Below are 19,006 nucleotides of genomic sequence, written 5' to 3' on the forward strand. Positions count from 1 at the left end.
CTCCTTCCTGCTGTGACAACAAGCAGATAGAAATGCCTGTGCCTGCTTCCAATGAGTCTCAAATAATCCTCTGCTTTGGAAACAAATTAATTCCTTACCATGGGTTTCATAACTCGAAATAACATATAATAATGGATCTTCTGTTTACTACCAATTTTTTCATCTCCAAAAAGCTTCCCCTGTGGAAACTGTGTTGAGAGAAGTATCAAAATGTAATTAAGAGGCACTATGCATTAAAACAGCAAAGTCATCTTGTAAGCCTAGCAAAGAGCATAATTATTTTCATTTACTCATTCTGTGGGTATATTTATTGTATCCAGCTACAGCCTGCTGGTTTTTGCTATGTGCATCCAAGACTTACTTTTCCTGCAGAAATGTGCTTTGTCACCCTAGCTGGTCACAGGCAGCTGAGCAACTCTCTACAGATGAACAGGTTTATTCAGGGCTAATACCCTTTCACTTCCATCTAAAATATTTGTGCATTCTCTTTGCCAAGTTTCAGTCGAAACCACTTGGAATTGAAATGTTATGTGGTTCAAATCTTGACTGCTAAAAAGTTGCTGCATTCAGTGAAATGATCCCTGTTAGAAAGCTACAAAGGGTTGTGTTTTCAGCTCATCACAGAGAAAACCCAGCAGAGATCTTCCATGAACAGGAAGCACTGGGGCAGTGAGGGGCTCTTGGGGCAGGTGAACACCAACATCATAACCAGTGAGAGGATGGCAAAGCCTGCTGCATTTTAGGATAATCAAAAACATGTAGATGCTGCCCTTAGGCACATGGTTTAGTGTCAGTGTTGGGTTTGTGGTTGGACTTGATCTCAGAGGTGTTTTCCAACCACAATGATTCTGTGATGGTCACAGCACAGCAGAGACACCCATGCCCTTGACTGTGAGCTTCCAAAGCTGCTGTTGTGCTCCAGCAGCTCCGGATGTTAGCTAATGGCAGTGATTAGACATCATCTCAAGGCAGCCAGCAGCCTGAGCTCCTGGGCTGTGTGTTTGCCTCTGTGGACTCTTGGGAAAAGTAAGACAAGCCCATGGGCAAAAGCAAAACTTCCTCCCAGGCCTGAGGGAAAGCCCCAGCAAACTCCTTGGCTGCCTGGGAGTATGTGCCCACCACCCAGGAATGTGCCTGTGCCTGTGGAGGGACTGGGCTTCTGTGGCTCCAGGGCATGGAGATGCTCTGAAAATCCATAACATGTAAGCCAAAGCACTGACCTGTTTCACAGAGGCCTTCAATTCAATCAAGCTGGGCCTTGCTCATGCAGGGCCAACTCAGCCTCTCCTGAGCAATGAATGAACCTTTCAGCCTCCTGCTCCTCTTGCCTTAATTACTGCTGAGGAGGTTTTGCAAGGGTTTCAGAAGTCGTTTGGGCTGATTCATTTGGCTTTGAGATGTTTATGAGATGCTGACTGTTTAGAAAGTGCTGATACTTGTCCCCTAAGGATCTACCTCCTTTAGCACCAGGCAGTTTAAATCACCACTGAGTGATTTAAATCACCAGATGTCTGAGGCACACTTTAGCACCAGTATCAAGATTTGAAACAATCAACTCTGGCAAAGACTGCGAGCACTTGATTTAATGTAATAACCTGGTTGGCTCAGCTCAGTCAGAACGTGCTGTTTCTTCCAGAAAACAAAAAAAAAAAAAAAAAACAAACCCAAACAAATCATGTGCCTCAGCTTCCCTTTTCATCGTACACAGGTGATTACACTGCAGAGCAGTTGTGGCCAGTGGACAGTCACAGACAATGTCTCTCTGATGCTAAGACCACGATGGCTAGAACAATGTTAAAATAAGACTTTGATATTTCTGTTCAATAATGATGGAGTATGGTTGGTTGTTAACTGATTTTGCATGTTTTTGGGGTGCAAGGAGTGGGAATGTGTTTATTTAACCTGTCCTTGAGTTACAGTCATGAGGTGAAGAGTCTATATTTCCCCAGGCATGTCACTAGTACATTTAGGTAAAAAAAGATTTAAAGCCATCATTTTTTTAGTGGTTCCATAAAGCTGGGCAGGATCTGTGCTTGGTACTGGTAGGCAGAGCCCTGTTAACTGGAGCAATCCTGATTCACCCCAGCTGAGGAGCCCATCAGGTGACCAGGCCGTTGCTATATTCAGAACCCATTTGGATAGTTTTGAATTTTACGCTTTCAAAAATAAGGCAATAAAGCAATTAGAAACAAATAACAGAAGGAGAGAGCACTTCACCAAAGGCAGCCAAAGATTATAGTGTGGCATAATTAATGCAGGGCTGGCAGCAGGGAAATGGGCTGTAACAACTGCACTGTCCCTAGGAGAGAGGCTGCAGGCTGAGCTGCAGATGTCAAATGCTCAAATGGCCAGGAAGCTCCTCTTGCCACCCAGCACAGTCTGGCCTGAGAATGCCAGCTGTGGGACAGAAGGAAATAAAAGCATCCTTCAGAGCTGGGAGGATATGCATGTTCCTGCCAGTCCCTCACTGTGTGTCAGCCAGAGGATTTATCCAACTGAAAACATGCTCCCACAACAAAAGAGAAAGGGAAATAGTGTAACCAGAAAGGCAGGTGCTTTTTTTAGGGAAAAATCCAAGGATGTCCTAAGAGGAGAACTGGGTTAAAAATATCAGGGAGTCTGCTGTGCCAGGGAAAGAATGAGTGGGCTTAAAGATAGGAGAGGCTGCACAGGAAAGGAGTTATCTACTTCTTGAGTGTTACTCATTTTAATTTGCCTTGTTACATGTCTGGAAGCACCAGGTGGAAATCAGGGCTTCATTGTGCTGGGAATTGAGCACAAACATAATGATTAAATGTTGCCAGCTCTGCAGAGATTGAAATATAATTCCTCATCTCTGCAGAATCACTAACCAGCATAATTATTGCCAAATAAGTTTTTCTGTAATTGCTCTTCTGGAATATCTGTGCTACTTGATTTTTTTTCAAAATAACCCTGCCTGAGGGAGTGAAAAGATGTATCTGTACAAGGTCCAACCTAGTAGCCCTTAACAGATAACAAAAGCTGGTCAGAAGCAAAAAATTCTCACTGCATTTAAATCCATGTTCAAAAATTATTTGCTTGTATCTTGGTTTCTGTTTCTATAAAGTGGGAATAGCCACACTGCACTCATTGGTTGTTTTTGTTGTCTAACACCCATGATCAAGGCAGGAGTCCTCTGTCAGACGTTTGGAGCACTGACATCATCACAAACAAGGGCTTGTTACTGCTGATTGTAAAGAATGGGGATTAGTTGGACAATATACATTTTTTCTTTTGTGTTTTCTGGGACAGTGCTTGAATTGATGAAAGTTCCTTTCCTATTAGTATTTTTCTATTAGTAATAACTGTGTAAAACCAAAATGTATCAAACAAGGAGTTAGAAAAACCCCACAAACACCCCAGCCCTCAACTGGCCACAGCATGAATGGGAAGCAACACAGCACACTGTCATTGAAGGGGATTTGACACAATGACCAAATCCCTTTGGGATTCTGTAACACTTCATCCTGCTGCTCAGGGGTCAGAGAGCAGCAGGACACTCTGGCCACACCCTAACTCCTTCAAATGCAGTTGTTTTCTGCCCACAACACAAAGAAATTCTGCCTAAGAACTGTAAATTCTCCCCTGATCCTCAGAGCAAGATCAGGTCAAGCCAAGAGGACAGGAATATGATGCTGCTGGTCACCCACCCTTCCCCACTGGGGCTTGCAGCACCAGGTGGCTTAACCAGTCAGCATTTCCATTTGTGAGGCTCTAGCTTTGAACTGTTGTGTTCTATCCTGCATTCAGTAACTTTGTGTGAGCTTTGTCAAACTGGAAGGTGCTGGGAGGGGGCTGGGAGCTGCAGTGCTGAAGCAGAGCATCTGTTCCTTAGGGGGCTGAACAGAGCAGCCCTTCCTCCTTGGTCTCCAATCTCTGACCATCACCTCCAGCCTCTATGGCAAAAGAAGGCCTGAAACAAGTGCCATGGGCTTTCCCTGCCTTTTCATACAGCAGAGGGGACCAGTGTATGTTAAAATGTGATACTTGCTCAGTTTCCTCCAGACAGCCATTGCTCTGTTTGGCACCCACCTGGGACCCACAGGGCCTGGGCCCCCTGGCTTTGAGAAGAAGCTTGTTTAGGGGAAAGAATTAAAATTGCAATATCTCGTTTTGCTGGTTGCAGAAATGATGAATGAAAAGTAAAGCAAAGGATCCCCAAAGATTTTGCATTTAAAGAAAACAAGTTAAAGAGCTGAAAATAAATCCTTCCATGTTTTTTAAAGCAGCCTTGGGACTTTTAGGGATTCCAGCTCAGAAGTTTAGAATGGCAACTAGAGGGGATCATTTACAAGTTGCCTTTTTCCTGATTTCATATTCTGCCTTTTAATTCTTCCTAGGAAGGAATAGGGACTTTGTATTACAAGCAGCTTGAAAGATTAAACAGGCAGAAACATCCCGCAGCTCTACCTGCAGCTTTGCGTTTGTTATTTTAAGTTTTGACCGGAGATTGACCCGGTGTAATTGGGTGCTAAAGGTTACCTGAACACTCTCACTTCACTGGCTGTGGAAACTGGATTTTCCCCAGTCTCCGTGAAATGGTCTTGCAGTCCCCTCTGCTGGTGGCAGCTTGCTGGGGAGCTGCACCGTGCCACCACATGGGACCTGCTTGGTCCTCGATGGACGCTGCAGGACAGCCCCCGGGGCGTGGAGATCCCCCGGCCCCCCCTGAACAGGCACCGACTCCTCCCGAGACCAGGAGGCTTTCCCTTACCCTCTCTGCATCCTTCGTATGAGCACCTGGCACCTCTGACACAGGAGAGCAGCACAGGAAAGGGTGAAAAAATTAACCATGGATAACCTTCCAAAAACCCACCCTGCCTGGGAAAGCTGAGGCATCCTGCTGAGAGTAAGTGATCTTGCCCTGGGGAATGTATGGCCTGATGGTATGACTTGAAAATTTTGTTGAGCTTATGACCAAATATCACCTGCATCTCTTTAAGGTACACATTCTTGTGTCCCTTAGAGCCTGGAGCAGGGCTGCTGCAGGCTCTGGAAGCATTGCAGCCCTACAGCTTCTCCACCAACTCTGCCATGGCCACTGGGAACCACTTTCAAGGCAACCAAAGCATCGTTTTCCCCAGGGAGGTAAAAACAGACATTCAGAGAGGGGCTATGCAGAAAGTCAGCGTTGATGTGTCCTGGAGAATGGAACAGGGCCAGCAGCACAGGGCAGGATTGGCTTGCAGGGATGTGGGGCTTGAGCACAGCCCATGATGTGCAGATGCACGTGATGGGTAGTGCAAATCTTCCAGCACAGAGGGGAAGTTCAATTCCTGGGTGCAGAGAGCTGATTTGTGAGGCTGCTGCTGAGAAATCTTCCTGACCAGCGTGGGCAGTGGAGGCAGAGCTGGCACAGGACAGTGGGTGGCCATGGCCGGCAGTGTGCCAGTGCTCCCTGCCAGCCAGCTTGGCTGAGGAGGAAACCCAAGTGACAACTCTGATAACAGCCCCTGCTTGTGGCCAGAGGCCCAGGGGCCCTGCATGGGAGGGCAGTTTCTGAAGGAATCATCACTAAAGGGATTACTTTAGATGCATAAGCACTCCAGGAACCGCTGCAAACACCGTGCTCTGGGGCTAGCATAAGCACCATAAAGGGATGTAGTAGAAAAACTAAAGGTTTATTTTTTTAATAAAATACATCCTTACAAAATAACCATTTTTCTCCCAGGTAGAGGGCTGGGCATGGTTCCTGCCAGCTCTCCTTCCTTTCCCTTCTCAATTTGGAACAGTCCAACAGTGCTTCTGGGGCAGAAGAGGCAGCTGTGCTCTCCCCAGGGTCTTCAGGAGCAAGTGACCTTGCACAGCAGCCTGGCACACAAGGCAGGTGCAGTGTGAGCCCTTCTGAAGGGCCTGCAAAGGCAGCAGACCCAGGGCCCTGCAGAGGACTGGCAGAGGGCCCCAAGACCCCTTAGTTTGACCCATCCACAGCATCATGGCATGTCCCACCACAGGCTGTGTGCTGGGCCAGCCAGCCCCTGCCTGGCTGCAGGGCACCACTTCCCGAGAGCTGGTGCTGGACGCTGCTTCTGCTGGTCTTGGGGCTGGCCCAGGGAGGCAATGGGATGGCAACCAAGTTTTAAGAGAAGAGGAGGAGGAGGAAGAGGGGTGCAGGTTTGTCAGTCAGTGTGGATTCTGCTGAGAGAGAGGTGCACAGTGATTTCTGGTGTCTTGCCCCCAGTGCCCTCCTTCAAGAGATTCTGCCATTGAAGATGCAATGTCACTCCCACATCCTGCATCCACTGCTTCCCCAAGCGATTGCTTATGCTGGGAAGTGCTGACCCCCCGTTAGGCACTACAGCCCACAGCTCAGGTCTCCTCCAAGCCTCCCTGGAATCCTGCTGCCTTCCTGAAACCCTCCTGCCTTCTCATACACACCTTGGAATAGCCCCAAGCCCTATAGCCCTCATCCCTGACAGATGTATGCTGGCAGGGTTGGGGAAACACCACTCACCTCTCACTGTGTGTTGTCTGGCTCCTTTTCCTTCTTATGCGACTTTGACTGGGATTAAAGGAGAGAAAACAAGGATTCTTTTACAGACCTGATCCTCTCTAATGCCAGGGAAATTGTGACTGGGCAGCAACTCCTAACCCCCAGTGTATACGCATATTTTCAGATGAATTTGAGGGGAACTGGTTTTGTGTCCTTTCAAAGGCCATGAAACATTCCATGGTCATGGAGATGTTCTCAGAGAGCAGAAAAAGAGACATTTTCTAGCTTGCTAAAGCACAGATCTGCCCCTTCTTCCCTTAAAGCAATGCAGGTGTCACTAGATATTGGAATATCTGGGGTTAAAGGCAGAGAATAAAGTTATTAACAATGAGTCACACACAACATCTCAGTAATCTGGGAGAGAAGATTCATGGATCCCAGTCTCCAACAGTCCCAAGGGCTCAGGAAGGCGCCTGGTTGCCCCTCAGCGTGGATGTTTGTGTTACAGCATCATTACTCATGCACACATCCACACACACCCCTGCAAGAGCCTCTGCAGGGCAGCGCTCCCTGTTACTTACAGGCTCCGGTTCTGCATATTTGAATTTCTTCTGCTTGTAATAGTCCCGTCCATGGAGAAAATGCAGCAGGAGCAGGTCACAGAGGACAGAGGCCTTAAATCAAAGTGCAGTTAGGTTTGGAGTTGCCCTCCAAGATTACCTGGACCACTGTGTACTTCCAGTTTTTCCCAGTTTGCCCCACAATTTAGGGTCACTTCTGCTTCATCCCACAACATGGCAGTTGCTGAAGTCTCCAAATGTCCATTTAGGACAGAAGTGAAGTGTGCTGTGTTCAGTTTAAGTGATTTAAGCCAACAGAAATGAAATGTTTCCCCTTTAGGTAAGTGCAGAGCACAACAGCCTTTGAGCCGTGCCCAAGTCTTTAACAACCATAACCAAATCACACACTGGGTTTCTGCCCTGAATGAAATGCTGCCAATCACATGCAGACCCTCTCTCAATGCCAGCTCTAACTTGAAACTACCAGGATGCCAAGACCTGGCAAGAGAGCCAGCCTTCCCTTCATCAGCAGGGCAGAATTCACATCAGCCAGGGACCAGCAGGAATCTATTTTCCTGAGCTGGCAAGGCAGGAGAGCACCTCCTTTCCCCCTTTTGCTCATCCCCTGATTCCCTGAGCAGCAGCCAGTATTTCACTGCAGCTCAAGGACACTTCCCACGGATGTCACAGGCAAGAAGAATAATTTGAGACTCTCCATATAGAGGCTGGAAATATCTGAACTTACCACTCCAAAAATACCAATTCCAGAGCCAATTGTGGTCATGGTTGGGATGATGTCAAATTTGCCTGCCTGGATAAAGTCAGAGAAAATAGGTGATAAGTTACAGTCAACCCAGGGGGAAAAAAAGGGTGCTCTGGCTTGTAGGTGGGGCTCAGCAAAAGTGCCTTGCAGCAACCCAAACCACAACCACAGCACACAGAGAAACAGGAGCTAGGAAAGAGCTGGTCAAACAGAAAAAATATTGTAGGTTGGTTTTAAGCTGAAATAAATTGAACTTACTTTTCTTCCTGTATTTTTAATATAAAAAACCCAACCAAAACCAAGCAACCAAACAAAAGTACACAATTTGAATATTCTCCATGGGAACACAATAAGGAAAGCCTTCTCTCCCAGTGGGAAGAAAAAGACAAAATAGAAAAATGCAAATGTTCAGCTTTTGGAAATATCAGTAAAAGGTTTTGAGTTTCCACAGGTCCTCCCCACTCTCATCACAAAGTTTTTTAGACAAAACCACTGATCAAGCCACAGCTGAAAGATGAGACCTATAAAATATGTTTTCCTCCTCTCTTCCCTTCCCCAGTATTTCCCAAGGGTTCCTGTGAGCAGGCCAGCACCCAAGGAAGGCATTCACACTAGTTTTCCTGATCCCACAGGGCCCTGGTGCTGTGTTACAGAGCTGGTCCCTTCCAAGGACATGGCACTGCTGTCCCAGGGAGCCAGAGGATCCACCCTTACCTTGCCATTCACCAGAATGTCGAGCCGGATCCCAAACACCTTGTAGAGTGTCCTCTTTTCCATCCCATCTTCTTTGTAGTATTTGGCATATCTGCGCAGTTGGATGGTGAGTGTTAATGGTCTGCCAGGGGATCTAACAGCCCCTGCAGCCCTACAGCACTGGGATCTTGGACAAAGATCTGGGAATGTGCTATCACAGGCCTGATCCTGCCCTTCTCCTTAAACCCCCTGAAGGAGCTGGGCTGTTGGCACCTCTCCTCTCTGTGCCTCAGTTTTCCTGCCTGCAGGATGGAATTCCAGTTCCTGCTGTTTGAGCCGATGTCCCCAAGTTTTACGTGCAGCAGATAGTGAAGCACTGGTGACAGTCACACAGAGCAGAGGGTACAGACTATGAGAACACATGAGATGATCCTACACCATCTCCAGTCTTTCAAGGGGCTTCCCAAAATCTCAGCCAAGCAGGAGAGCCTGCAAGGGGGAGGAGATAGAAAGGACATGGGGCAATTTTCAGGCCAAAGTATTATCACTTTTCTCATGCTGTTTAAAAGAGCACTGGTACTGCTGCCTGGCCCTGCAAAGGTAGTGAGTATTTTGAAGGACAGTCTCTGAGTTTCCACCATCCCTTGAGTGGGAACCTGGAAGCTGTCACCTCTGAATTACGCTTGGAGAATCAGCAGGTATTTCCTTACCTGAAGTTGAACCCTGGTGAAACGTTGCTGTCATCATTGTACAGGCCATGGAACTGGTAAATGGGTTTGCAGTAGCGCAGGGGCCAGTCGAGGTCACAGTTCCAGTCTATGGTGATGCCCACCACTCCCCCCTGCAGCCAAGAGGGAGTCACAAGGTTGCCCCTCCTTGGGCCTAGCTCACACAGAGAAATGCTTTCCCTCCTCATAGGTGCCCTGTCTCGATGGCATGAGGTGTCCTGGCTCCCCAGATGCACGGACCCCACTGCTGCCTCAGCCTTCCTGAGCAGCCCTGGCTTTGTGGCCTGTACATAACCCCTTGCAGAGGCTCTTGTTTCTGTCCTGAGTGCTGGATACACAAATAAATTCATGCTTTCTTGTTCCTGATCAGAATCCTGTGCCCAAGGCACAGTCCTGAGAAACAGTGCTCACCACAGATCCCTTCTGGGCCTTATGGGACAGCCTTCCCTTGCCTGATTATGCCCAAGAGATTGCTCAGGAATTGCAGGAATCCCTCCTCCCTCCTGAGCTAACTCCATGCTGTAAATACCTGTGCCCCAGGGGCTTGTATTTTTGCACCTTTAATATAAAGAATATTAGAATGGTTTGGGTTGGAAGAGACCATAAAGACCATTTTGTTCCAAACCCTGCTATGGGCAGGGACATCTTTGGTTAGACCAGTTTTCTCCAAGTCCTGTCCAAGCTGGCCAGGAATGGGGCAGCCTTCCATAGCTTCTCTGGGCTATCTGATCCAATCCATGCAATAAATGTTCATATATGCAAGCCTCTGATTTTATTCAATGCCTGGCAATGTTATCACAAGGTTTTGCAGCAGAGATAGCAGATACTCCCACACACCAGCCTGAGGAGTGTTAGGCAAAGCTGCATTTTGGAGCCAGGGGAAAGGCTGCAGTTAGCACTGTGCAATGACCAATATTTGACCATCCAGCTGGGATTTCCAAGCTCAGTCAGATGGGATTTGGCCACACAGATCTAGTTATTCACTGCTCAAATTAAAACAAGCTGAACCCTGGGATTTACTGCCAGTGGGTCAAATCTTCTCAAGAGTTTCCAAGAAAAATGTAAATATTAGGCCACGTCCAAGGAGATTCATGATCTTTGAGATAATTCTGACACTTGTTTTCTCAAGAATTCTTGAGAAGACTGAAAATCATCTCAACAGCTGGGGATGATTGCACTGTTGAGTGTCCATTTCCCATCAACAGCAGGGAACATAATTTGAAATTGAAGTACCTTAACAGCCAGGAAGGTAAAATTCTGACCCGATTCCTTCACTATGTATCCCAGTTCAAACACAGGACACAAGGAATCAGTGACTTTGTGATAGGTGCATTTCTTCAGGTACTGCTTGGTAACGCTCTCAACCAAGTTGCGCCTGTGAACAAAAAGAGAGTGAGAAAAATTCTCAGTAACACAATTATTTGGGGGGGAAAAACTTCTGTAAGTCCCTTGCCCAGTCTGTGTCCCTCTCCCATTCACATGCCACTTGTCCATGGGCTCTGCTAGGCAGTGTCCTGAGCTCCAGCAATTCTTATCTGGGACACCTCATGGATAGTGAGCGTATCCCACACCTTTTACATTTAGCTGGAGTTTGCTATCATCTGCAGCAAGGGTTAAAAGGAAAGGGCAACTTCTTGTCTTCCATCTCACTCTGCTCTTTTGCCCAAAAACATCCTGTCTGTCCACCTATGGTTTTGTGTAAGCCTTGTGCCTTGCTCAAACTGATCCCATCTCTGATGCTCAGCAGTAAATTGCCAGCAGTGATCAAAGGCAGGAAGTCTCACCACCCTGCCAGGACCTGCTCCCTCTCTGTGTCCTCTTCAGCCTGTCCTCACCTGGGCCACCTCTCCTTGCAGCTGGGGGGGATCCTCTCTCCCAGCCACCTCCTGGGAGGTGTGAGGTCAGCCCAGGACTTTGCCAAGCCTGCTGGCTGCCAGGACATTTAACCTTGGCTGCAGCACAGGGACAAGAGCAGCTTAGAGAGAAGAATCCGCTGTCTACAGCACAAATAGCTTCTGTTAATTTGTTCCAGATCAGATATATGGTCAGTGCCATCACAAATCCTCTTAGGAGGGTGCCTTCAGCCAGCAGCATTTCCCCCAGAGCTGCCAGGAAGGGGCCAAGCCCACCCTTTGCTGAAACAGGTGGGATCTGTGATGTTTAGGGGGACTCTGGGACACCAAGCTTATCCTGGCCATGAGGTAATTTAATTTTGTCTTCAGAGAAGAAAAATGAAAAATCAGAGTAACTGATTTGCAGCTTGTGAGGGTAACCCAAGAGAGGTTAATTCCAGAAATCTTTCCAGTAACTACAGCTACCAGCTGAGGTGGGACACACTTGGGAGGGAAATGTGTCAGTTCCTATGAGCTAATATGGGGTTCAGTGCAGCAGTTAGAGTAGTCCTGGGATCACTGAGAAGGTGGGATAGGCAATCCTCTATACCAAGCATCCAGTTACACCCATCCAGCTGAACCCATGGTTTCCTCTGAGGGACACAGCTAGAGGAACTGACCAGGAGCCATCCCCCCAACCTCTTCTTACCTGGACACCTTAAACTTGGGGAAGGTGATACTGTTCTTGATGAACAAGGTGAACTTCTCTGCTTCTGACAGCAGGGCAGGGCTGAAAAACACAAGTGTAGACATGTGGCCATCACTTGGCTTTCCAGGCTCTAGAGGAAGCTCCATTTGGTGGAAATTCACCCAAAGTGAGACAAGCAGACCCAGAAAACTGGTGGTCTCATCCCTTCCCTTTCTGGTCTTTCATAACACAGGCTGTCCTGGCCACATGCCATAGAGCCCCAACTTGGTCTGCTCTACACTAAGTACAGCTGGGATGGGAAAGAGAGAAACAACATCATTCCTTACCTGGGAACATGGTAATCAACTTCAACAGGGCACCAGCCAAAGATCTCACAGGTCTTCACAGTGCTGTTGAAGTGCACACACTTGCCAGTCATGAGCCCTGTGGGGAGACAGCTGCTCACACCCTGGATCCTGTGAAATCTCTGCCTCACACTGGGATGGATGGGGCTTCAGCTCTGCCAAGGGCATTCAAGACACAAAGTGCTCAGGGCTTTGGCACCTTTCTAAAACATTTAGGAAATTAATTGTGGCCTCTCAGCTCAGGGCAGTGGTTTCTCTTACAGTGCTGTACAGGGGAGCAACTGGGGATTTTTCTTGTTAAAGAAAACGCAGAGCTGATAAGAGGACAACAGTTTGGGAGAAATGGCTTAGTCCTGATTAACCTTTTGTTTGCAGCTCAGGTATCTTTCAAAAGAGCAGCGCTGGACCAGCCCATGTGAGACCTTCAACCAGCATGTCAGAGGTTTTCCTGTTCAAAGCAGGTCCCTCAGCCAGGGGACACCCCAGCCAGGCAGCTTTTCTCTGTGTTGTCTCACCAGAAACACCAGGACCGTGTGCCATACCTTGTCCCTGCCGGCTGTATCTCCCTTTGCTGCAGTCGCTGTCCTGTGTGCACAGCCCAGCATCTGGCAGCTGTTTGGAGAAAGCAGCCACCTCTTAGCATCCCACCCTGCAGCTTCAATCCCCCTGTCCCTCCTGCCTCACCAGACAGCATTTTTCTTGAGGGATACACTGCTCAACTGCAGCCAGAGCCTTATTCATATACTGTTGTCTTATGTAGGATAACAGTTCTATTATCATTATATGTTGCCTTATATATCAAGAGTTCTTTTATCATTATGGTGCAAGGGTTCCATATCCTCAGAGCTTCATACCTCCTTAATGTTTCTTGTAGGCACCTCCTCTGAACACTGCCTGTTCCTGGTCCTTGCAGCAGCCCTCTAGCTCCTCAGACTTCTCTACCTCCAGTTCCCACCAATTCACTCTTTTATACCACTTGTTCTTATTTGCTACAGGTGTTGCCTGTTATCATCCAGCCTGCTCCTAATCTTTAGTAATAGGGTCCAGCTGCAACTCGTTGGGGGATAAGATTACATTCTACATTACCTTCATTTATCCATACTGTGTTCCCCTACTGCTTCCCAACCAAGGCTGTCCAGATAAAGCAGGAAAAAGGGCAGTTTATCCACTCCAGGCAGATACTTTCATTTAAGCCTCAAGTCTGCTCTGCTTGATCATTTCAAAGAGAAGAAAACTTAAATGGATGCCACCTGTTTTTCAGCAGAATAAAAGTCTTCACATAGCACACAGGAGTCAGGGACATTAAATATGGGGCCAGGCCCTGGTTTTTACTAAACCTCTCAATGTCAGAAAAAGTTTTTCCCCAGTGACACCACCACAATCCCCCTGAATTACAGAAGCTTAGCCCACTGAAGGAAGCCGGTGTGTTTACCTCTGGGCAGGTTCCTTGTTTCTGTCCAGGAGTGACAATGAAGTTGGTCATCACTACAAACGAGTTGTCCCCCTGTGGAGACACAGCCAAGGAGCTCACAGCCAGCACAGGGTCCCCTCTGTGAGAGCCTCTCCCTGGGTGGGGACCTGCAGTGCCACCAGCCCCAGGGACACTGGAGGACCCCACTTGCTGCCTCAGATACTGCTCCAGAGGCACTGGAGGAACCTTGATCCTTTTGGAGGCAGCCTCCAATGTACCTCCTCAGCCACAGTGGGTCCCAAGTACCAAATGTGTCCCAGGGAGAACCTGGGCAGAGGTTTGTGACAGGAGCAAACTCCTTTCCACCACAGGGACACCCTGTCATGGTTAGCCCCATGGAAAGCCTCTGCCAAGGACCCATCTGCACCCCAGCACATGAGGAAAAGCAGCCACTGGGACAAAAGCAAATCCCTAACCCACCCACCCTGACTCCTTACCTGGGGTGGGAAAACATAATCCACCACATCCCAGATGTGAGGACCCAGGACACTCTCGTTGGTCAGTGTCAGCCCTTTCAACTTCACTGAGACCGAGCTGACAATGCTGTCCTGGGACTGGTAGCCCTTCTCGTAGAGGAACACCCACCTGGACAGGGAAAGGTGGCAGGGTGAGCATGGCCACCAGCACTCCTCCACTGGCCCAATCCTCAGTACAGACCTGTGGACTGGTGCTTTTTTTATCAAGTCTCACCCAGGGAATCATTTGCCAAGTTTCTTCCTGCTGGACGAGGGACATGTTGCTGAAATTTCCTACCCTTTGCCTGAGGCATGTGGTAGCTGTAGGACCCAACTTTCATGCCAGGATGGTGTGTTTTGGGGACTGGGACACATTTTTGTGGCTGAGGGTGTGTGAAGGCAGGTGGAGCACAGTAGCCATCAGTCATTTAGGGTTAAAGCCTATGGCAGGTTTGCAGCTTGCTGGTCTCAGTGACCTACCCCAACACTCCTGACCTCCTGATTCCTGCAGAGGAACTCTCCAAAACCTAATGCCTCCAAGGCCAACACAGAGCTGAGTCTGGACACGGTTCACATCCAGAGCCACTGTTTTCCCATCCAGCTAAGGGAATGTGGAGCAATGGCCCTGTGTGCAAGAGGGCTGCAGGAACAGGGTTAGGGACACTGCTGTGGCCAGAACAGGGCTCTGCCTGCCTTTCCCAGCCCATCACACAGTCATTAGGGCAGGCTCCTGACACTATTTAACCTACAGCATAAACAAGCTGCTGCTGGATTAACTCTGACTCAGGGACACTATAAACATGGGCAAGCACCCATTTCGGGTAGCGCCTCCGGCGCCGCGGAGCATTCTCGGCACTAAAAAAGGAGCGATCTGGATTTTGTCCCCACTGCCGCAGGCATCGGTCCCACTGGCTGTGACAGAGGCAGCAGGATACCCGTGGGACAGCCATGACACCAGCCTGGTGTGTCATCCTTGCCTGTGACACCTGGCTGATGGGCAGAGGGGAAAATGGGGAACCCCAGGTGCTGTCTGGAGGTTTTCTGTTTGGACCTTCTCGGAGAGGGAGCTTTTTAGCTTGCAGCCACATCAGCGTCCCAGGACTGAGAGCAAGAGGACCTCAGGGGTGGCATCTGCTCCAGAGCCTGGGGATGGGAGCAGAAATTCAGCACTGCTGCCACCCCAGCTGGGACACCCAGCTCCAATATCCTCCTCCAAGGCAGAAGACCATACTGGGTTACACTGGCTACAGTGGGCATCTTCCCCAATGCCCTCAGGGCTGCAGGAGGATGTGAACTGGGCAGCAGCAGGGACAGAACATTTCTCTAGATCACCCTCCAGCACAGACTCTGCTGCTGACCTTATCCCCCTCTGGCAGAGCTGACTATGGGCACACAGGGCTGGGCAACCCCACCTCCCCTGCGGCAAAGCCAAGGTCATGACAACAAAACCATTTCCCAGGAGGTTGTAAATGTGGCAGCAAGTCCTGCCCAGGTTGTAAAAGTCCCCTGGTGTCACACACTGTTGTGGCAGAGCCACCAAGCCCTCTTCCCTTGCTGGCCTCATCCTGTAGCTCAGCCCACATCTCCTTGCATGCAAGAATTCAGGAAGCGAAACCCAGAAAGCGCCTGGCATCTCCTGGGCAGCAGTGATACCACCTTATCACAGTCATCAGAGGAAAAAGAACTGCTCCCTAGGGGTGACACAGGGTCTCACAGGGGGGCTGGCCCCACTTCTGTGCACTGATGGCACCACCCATGTCCTTCTAGCAGAGTCATGCATTGGCACACATTTCCATGAGCATCCCATGCCTGTTATGAAGGGAGGATAAAAGCTGGGAGAATGGTAAATAAATACACATTTGGCTGCCAAATTTGTTTTCAAAGGACAGAAAATCTCAGGCATTGTGGCTTGGTGAGGGCAGTGAACTGGGGGCAGTGCTGTCAGCAGCAAGGGGAAGCCAGGGGCTGGTGGGGCTGTGGGCAGCAGCAATCAGAGACAGCCCCTTGCTAGAGGAGCCCCATCCCAACAAACCAGGAAAAACTTGGGAATTCCAGCAACTTCATGCCAGATTCCTCTCCTCTGCCACTGGCTGTCACCCTCTGGCTGGTTCTCTTCCTGCTCCCTCCTGGTTGCCTGTCTCACTTCAGCCAAGTTGCTTAAGCCACGTTTCCTTAGCTGCCCTGCACAACCCTCTGTGCCAGTTCCCCATCCACAGGAGCAGTTTTACCCACATTTGGGACTGGAGCCCTGGGATTTCACAGGCTCAGTCCTTAGGAAAAACAAAGCTGCTCCCAGTAACACCAGTGCAAAACTCTTTGCAGCAGAGCATCCTTGAGAGCTCGGTTGCAGTTTTGCATGAGGATCACCCTTGGGAGCCAAAGTGCTGGTGAGCAGAGTGGGATCAATGGGGGGACCAGCATGGGGGTTCCACACTCATCCCCTGAGAAGGTTCTTACCCTTTCCAGGGAGTCTGTGCTAAAAGGAGGAATGAGCACTTCTACTCCCCATAGCGACTCCCTTCACTGAGGCCTGGGAGCCACTGCCTTTCCTTTGCATGGGACATTCTGCACCCCAAAAATTCCCCGATTTTCCAATTCATAGCCAGACACCCCCTTTCAAACATCCTGCCCTGGGGCCCTTCCCTGTGAAAGGGTGCTGATCCCACAGCAGCCATGGGGCCACAGCCAAGGCTTGCCAACCATCACATCCCATAGCATCGTCCCACGCTGAAGGGACAGGCACAGAGTAACTTCAGCAGGAGCAGCAGCCCCAGGGCACCTGAGGACACACATCCTCACCCATTCTGATCCTGCCTGCTCCACTCACTGCCTTTTTTAAGCAGTTGCCCTTGCTTTTGGAGCTGCCTCCCAGAAGCAAATAAGACCAGGAATTTTGGAGCCAAGCTGTGTCTCGGCCGCAGCGTCAGAGCGGTGAACAGGGAGATTTATGGCCCTGTCTTGAGCCGCTTGGGTCTCACAAATCACTGCACTGGCCCCAAATGCCTCTTATTTAATATAAATGAAAATAAAAATAACAACAGATTCTCAGGACACCGTCCAGCAGCTGGAGCAGGGTCTGGATTCTCTTCAGTGAGAAGACGGGGCCCCGGTGTGTGGAGCAGGGCTGGGCAGGGATGAGCTCCAGCCTGGACATACAGCAGCTTCTGGGGAGGATATGGGGACTAAGCAGCCATCTAAAAGAGCCATGGAGGGACACTGGGCTGCACGGGAGCAGCCACAACCAGAGGGATGTGAAGCCATTAGCAATAACCCCCCTGCACTGGGATATAGGGGATATAGAAGCCCCTCTCTCTCCCTTGCTTTTTAACCCAGTGGCAGAGCATTAATGTCAGGGAAAGCAGGTGCTGGGGAGCCTTACCCGATGATGTACGCCAGGACGATGAGCTGGATCAGCCGGAAGGTCAGTCCCACCTTCTTGTTCCTCACCAGCACCATCCGAGGGGTGTCATACTCGAAGAGGAAGGAGGACAGCCTGTCCATGCACTTCTGCCCCATGGCTGTGCCAGGGCTGTGCCACAGCCTCCCAGCTCTTCACTGAGCCCTGGGTTGGGCCGTGCCCGCTGCTGCTGCAGCAGCTCCTCTGTTTGCAGATTAAAAAAACAAAATAAGAATGCTATCGGCGAGGCTCTGAGCACATCTGGGCTGCTGGGTTTCCCCCTCTGCGCAGGGATGAGGCTTCCTCTTCCTATAAGCTCTGGGCTGGGAACAGCGGGTGCCCTACATGGTCTGGGGGTGGGACAGGGTGTGGAAGGGTGCAGGGCCACCCTGTTGCCAAGCCCACATGCCACCAGGACGAAGCCCTCTGCCTGTGAGCGATGCTCCCTCGCCTGGCAGGAGCCTTCCCTGGGGACACAGAGGCTGCAGGCAGGGCTTGGGATGAGCAGAGACCATGAGGCATTCCTGGGGTAACAGTGGGATGGAAGAGATTGTGGGGGTCCCGTGAGAAATTTTAGGAATTAGGATTGGGGTATCTTTCCTACCAAAACAGCCACCTCAGGCTGTGTGTCCTGAGCCCATGTCTTACTCTGTCTCCCAAAAAAGGGTCGGGAAAGAGAAGGGAGAGCGCCAGAAAGCCCAGCTCAGCAATTCAGAGCTGACCCATGGAGCAGAAGGGCGCCCAGCTTGGCCCCCTCCCATGGTGAGGCCAGACAGCTGGGGCTTGGCTCCTTCCCAGCACTTGCACTGGGCTGGGCTGGGTGCACTTGGAAGCATTTCCAGCATTTCCTGAGTGGCCTGGATGTGAGCAGGGCCAGGCGAGCCGGGGTCACTGTGAGCGATGCTCAGCAGGGTGGTGCAGACACCACTTAAAACAAATATCACTGAGAAAGGGACTGGATTTGACAGTGCCAGACTGAAATTTGGGGGGCCAACAGCTGCCATGGAAAGCTTTGAAGGGGGTTGGCTCATTGCTGGGGAAAGCACAGAGGCTGTGGATGGGGGACCCTGTGCCCTCAATGCATCCCACTGGGCAGCTCCAGGGCACACTCTGTGCTGGGGAGCACTGGGGCTGAGGAGGGAGCACTGGGTTTGTGTTTCTGGGGGAAAGAGAGGGTGTTTTCCCCAGAAATCCCAGTACTCAGCTGCTTCAGCACTTCAGGCAGGGACAGGCTCCATGAGCCTCAGTTAATCTGCTGCCTCCCTTGGCCTCAAAGGAGACACTGGCTCTCTGCAGCCACCGAGCCTGGCATAAAAGCCCTCTCTGCAGGAGGAATAAGTTGTGAAAGTAGGGAAAATCCTAACCTGCTGGGATAAATCTTTCCTTTCAGGAATATTTCTTTTAGCATCACCATCTCTCAAGTTCACTTGCCGACTGCTCACTGTCATCTTTATCTTTTGACTCAATACATTACAGACCTCACAACTGTAAAATAAGTGGGAAAGATCAATTATCTTTGCTGGACAATAAGGAAAGTTGGGGAAAAAGCAACTGAATAATTTTTCTGAATCTTTTGAGTGCACCATGAAGCCTGGGAATC

General features: G+C 49.7%; 1 protein-coding gene across 1 annotated transcript; it reads right to left on the minus strand.

The window, feature by feature from the left end:
- Positions 1 to 5,623: 5,623 nt before the first annotated feature.
- Positions 5,624 to 17,622, minus strand: P2RX1 (purinergic receptor P2X 1). Its single transcript, XM_054646943.2, has 13 exons — positions 17,389 to 17,622; positions 13,992 to 14,139; positions 13,516 to 13,587; positions 12,626 to 12,695; positions 12,066 to 12,162; positions 11,740 to 11,820; positions 10,432 to 10,573; positions 9,181 to 9,311; positions 8,492 to 8,582; positions 7,760 to 7,825; positions 7,036 to 7,128; positions 6,476 to 6,523; positions 5,624 to 6,156 (listed from the first exon to the last, which is right to left on the minus strand). Exons 1-12 carry the CDS (start codon positions 17,523 to 17,525, stop codon positions 6,479 to 6,481), a joined length of 1,173 nt encoding a protein of 390 aa, XP_054502918.1. The 5' UTR covers positions 17,526 to 17,622; the 3' UTR covers positions 5,624 to 6,156; positions 6,476 to 6,478.
- Positions 17,623 to 19,006: the final 1,384 nt, after the last annotated feature.

Source organism: Agelaius phoeniceus, chromosome 20 (assembly GCF_051311805.1).
Source record: "Agelaius phoeniceus isolate bAgePho1 chromosome 20, bAgePho1.hap1, whole genome shotgun sequence".
Classification (NCBI taxonomy): domain Eukaryota; kingdom Metazoa; phylum Chordata; class Aves; order Passeriformes; family Icteridae; genus Agelaius; species Agelaius phoeniceus.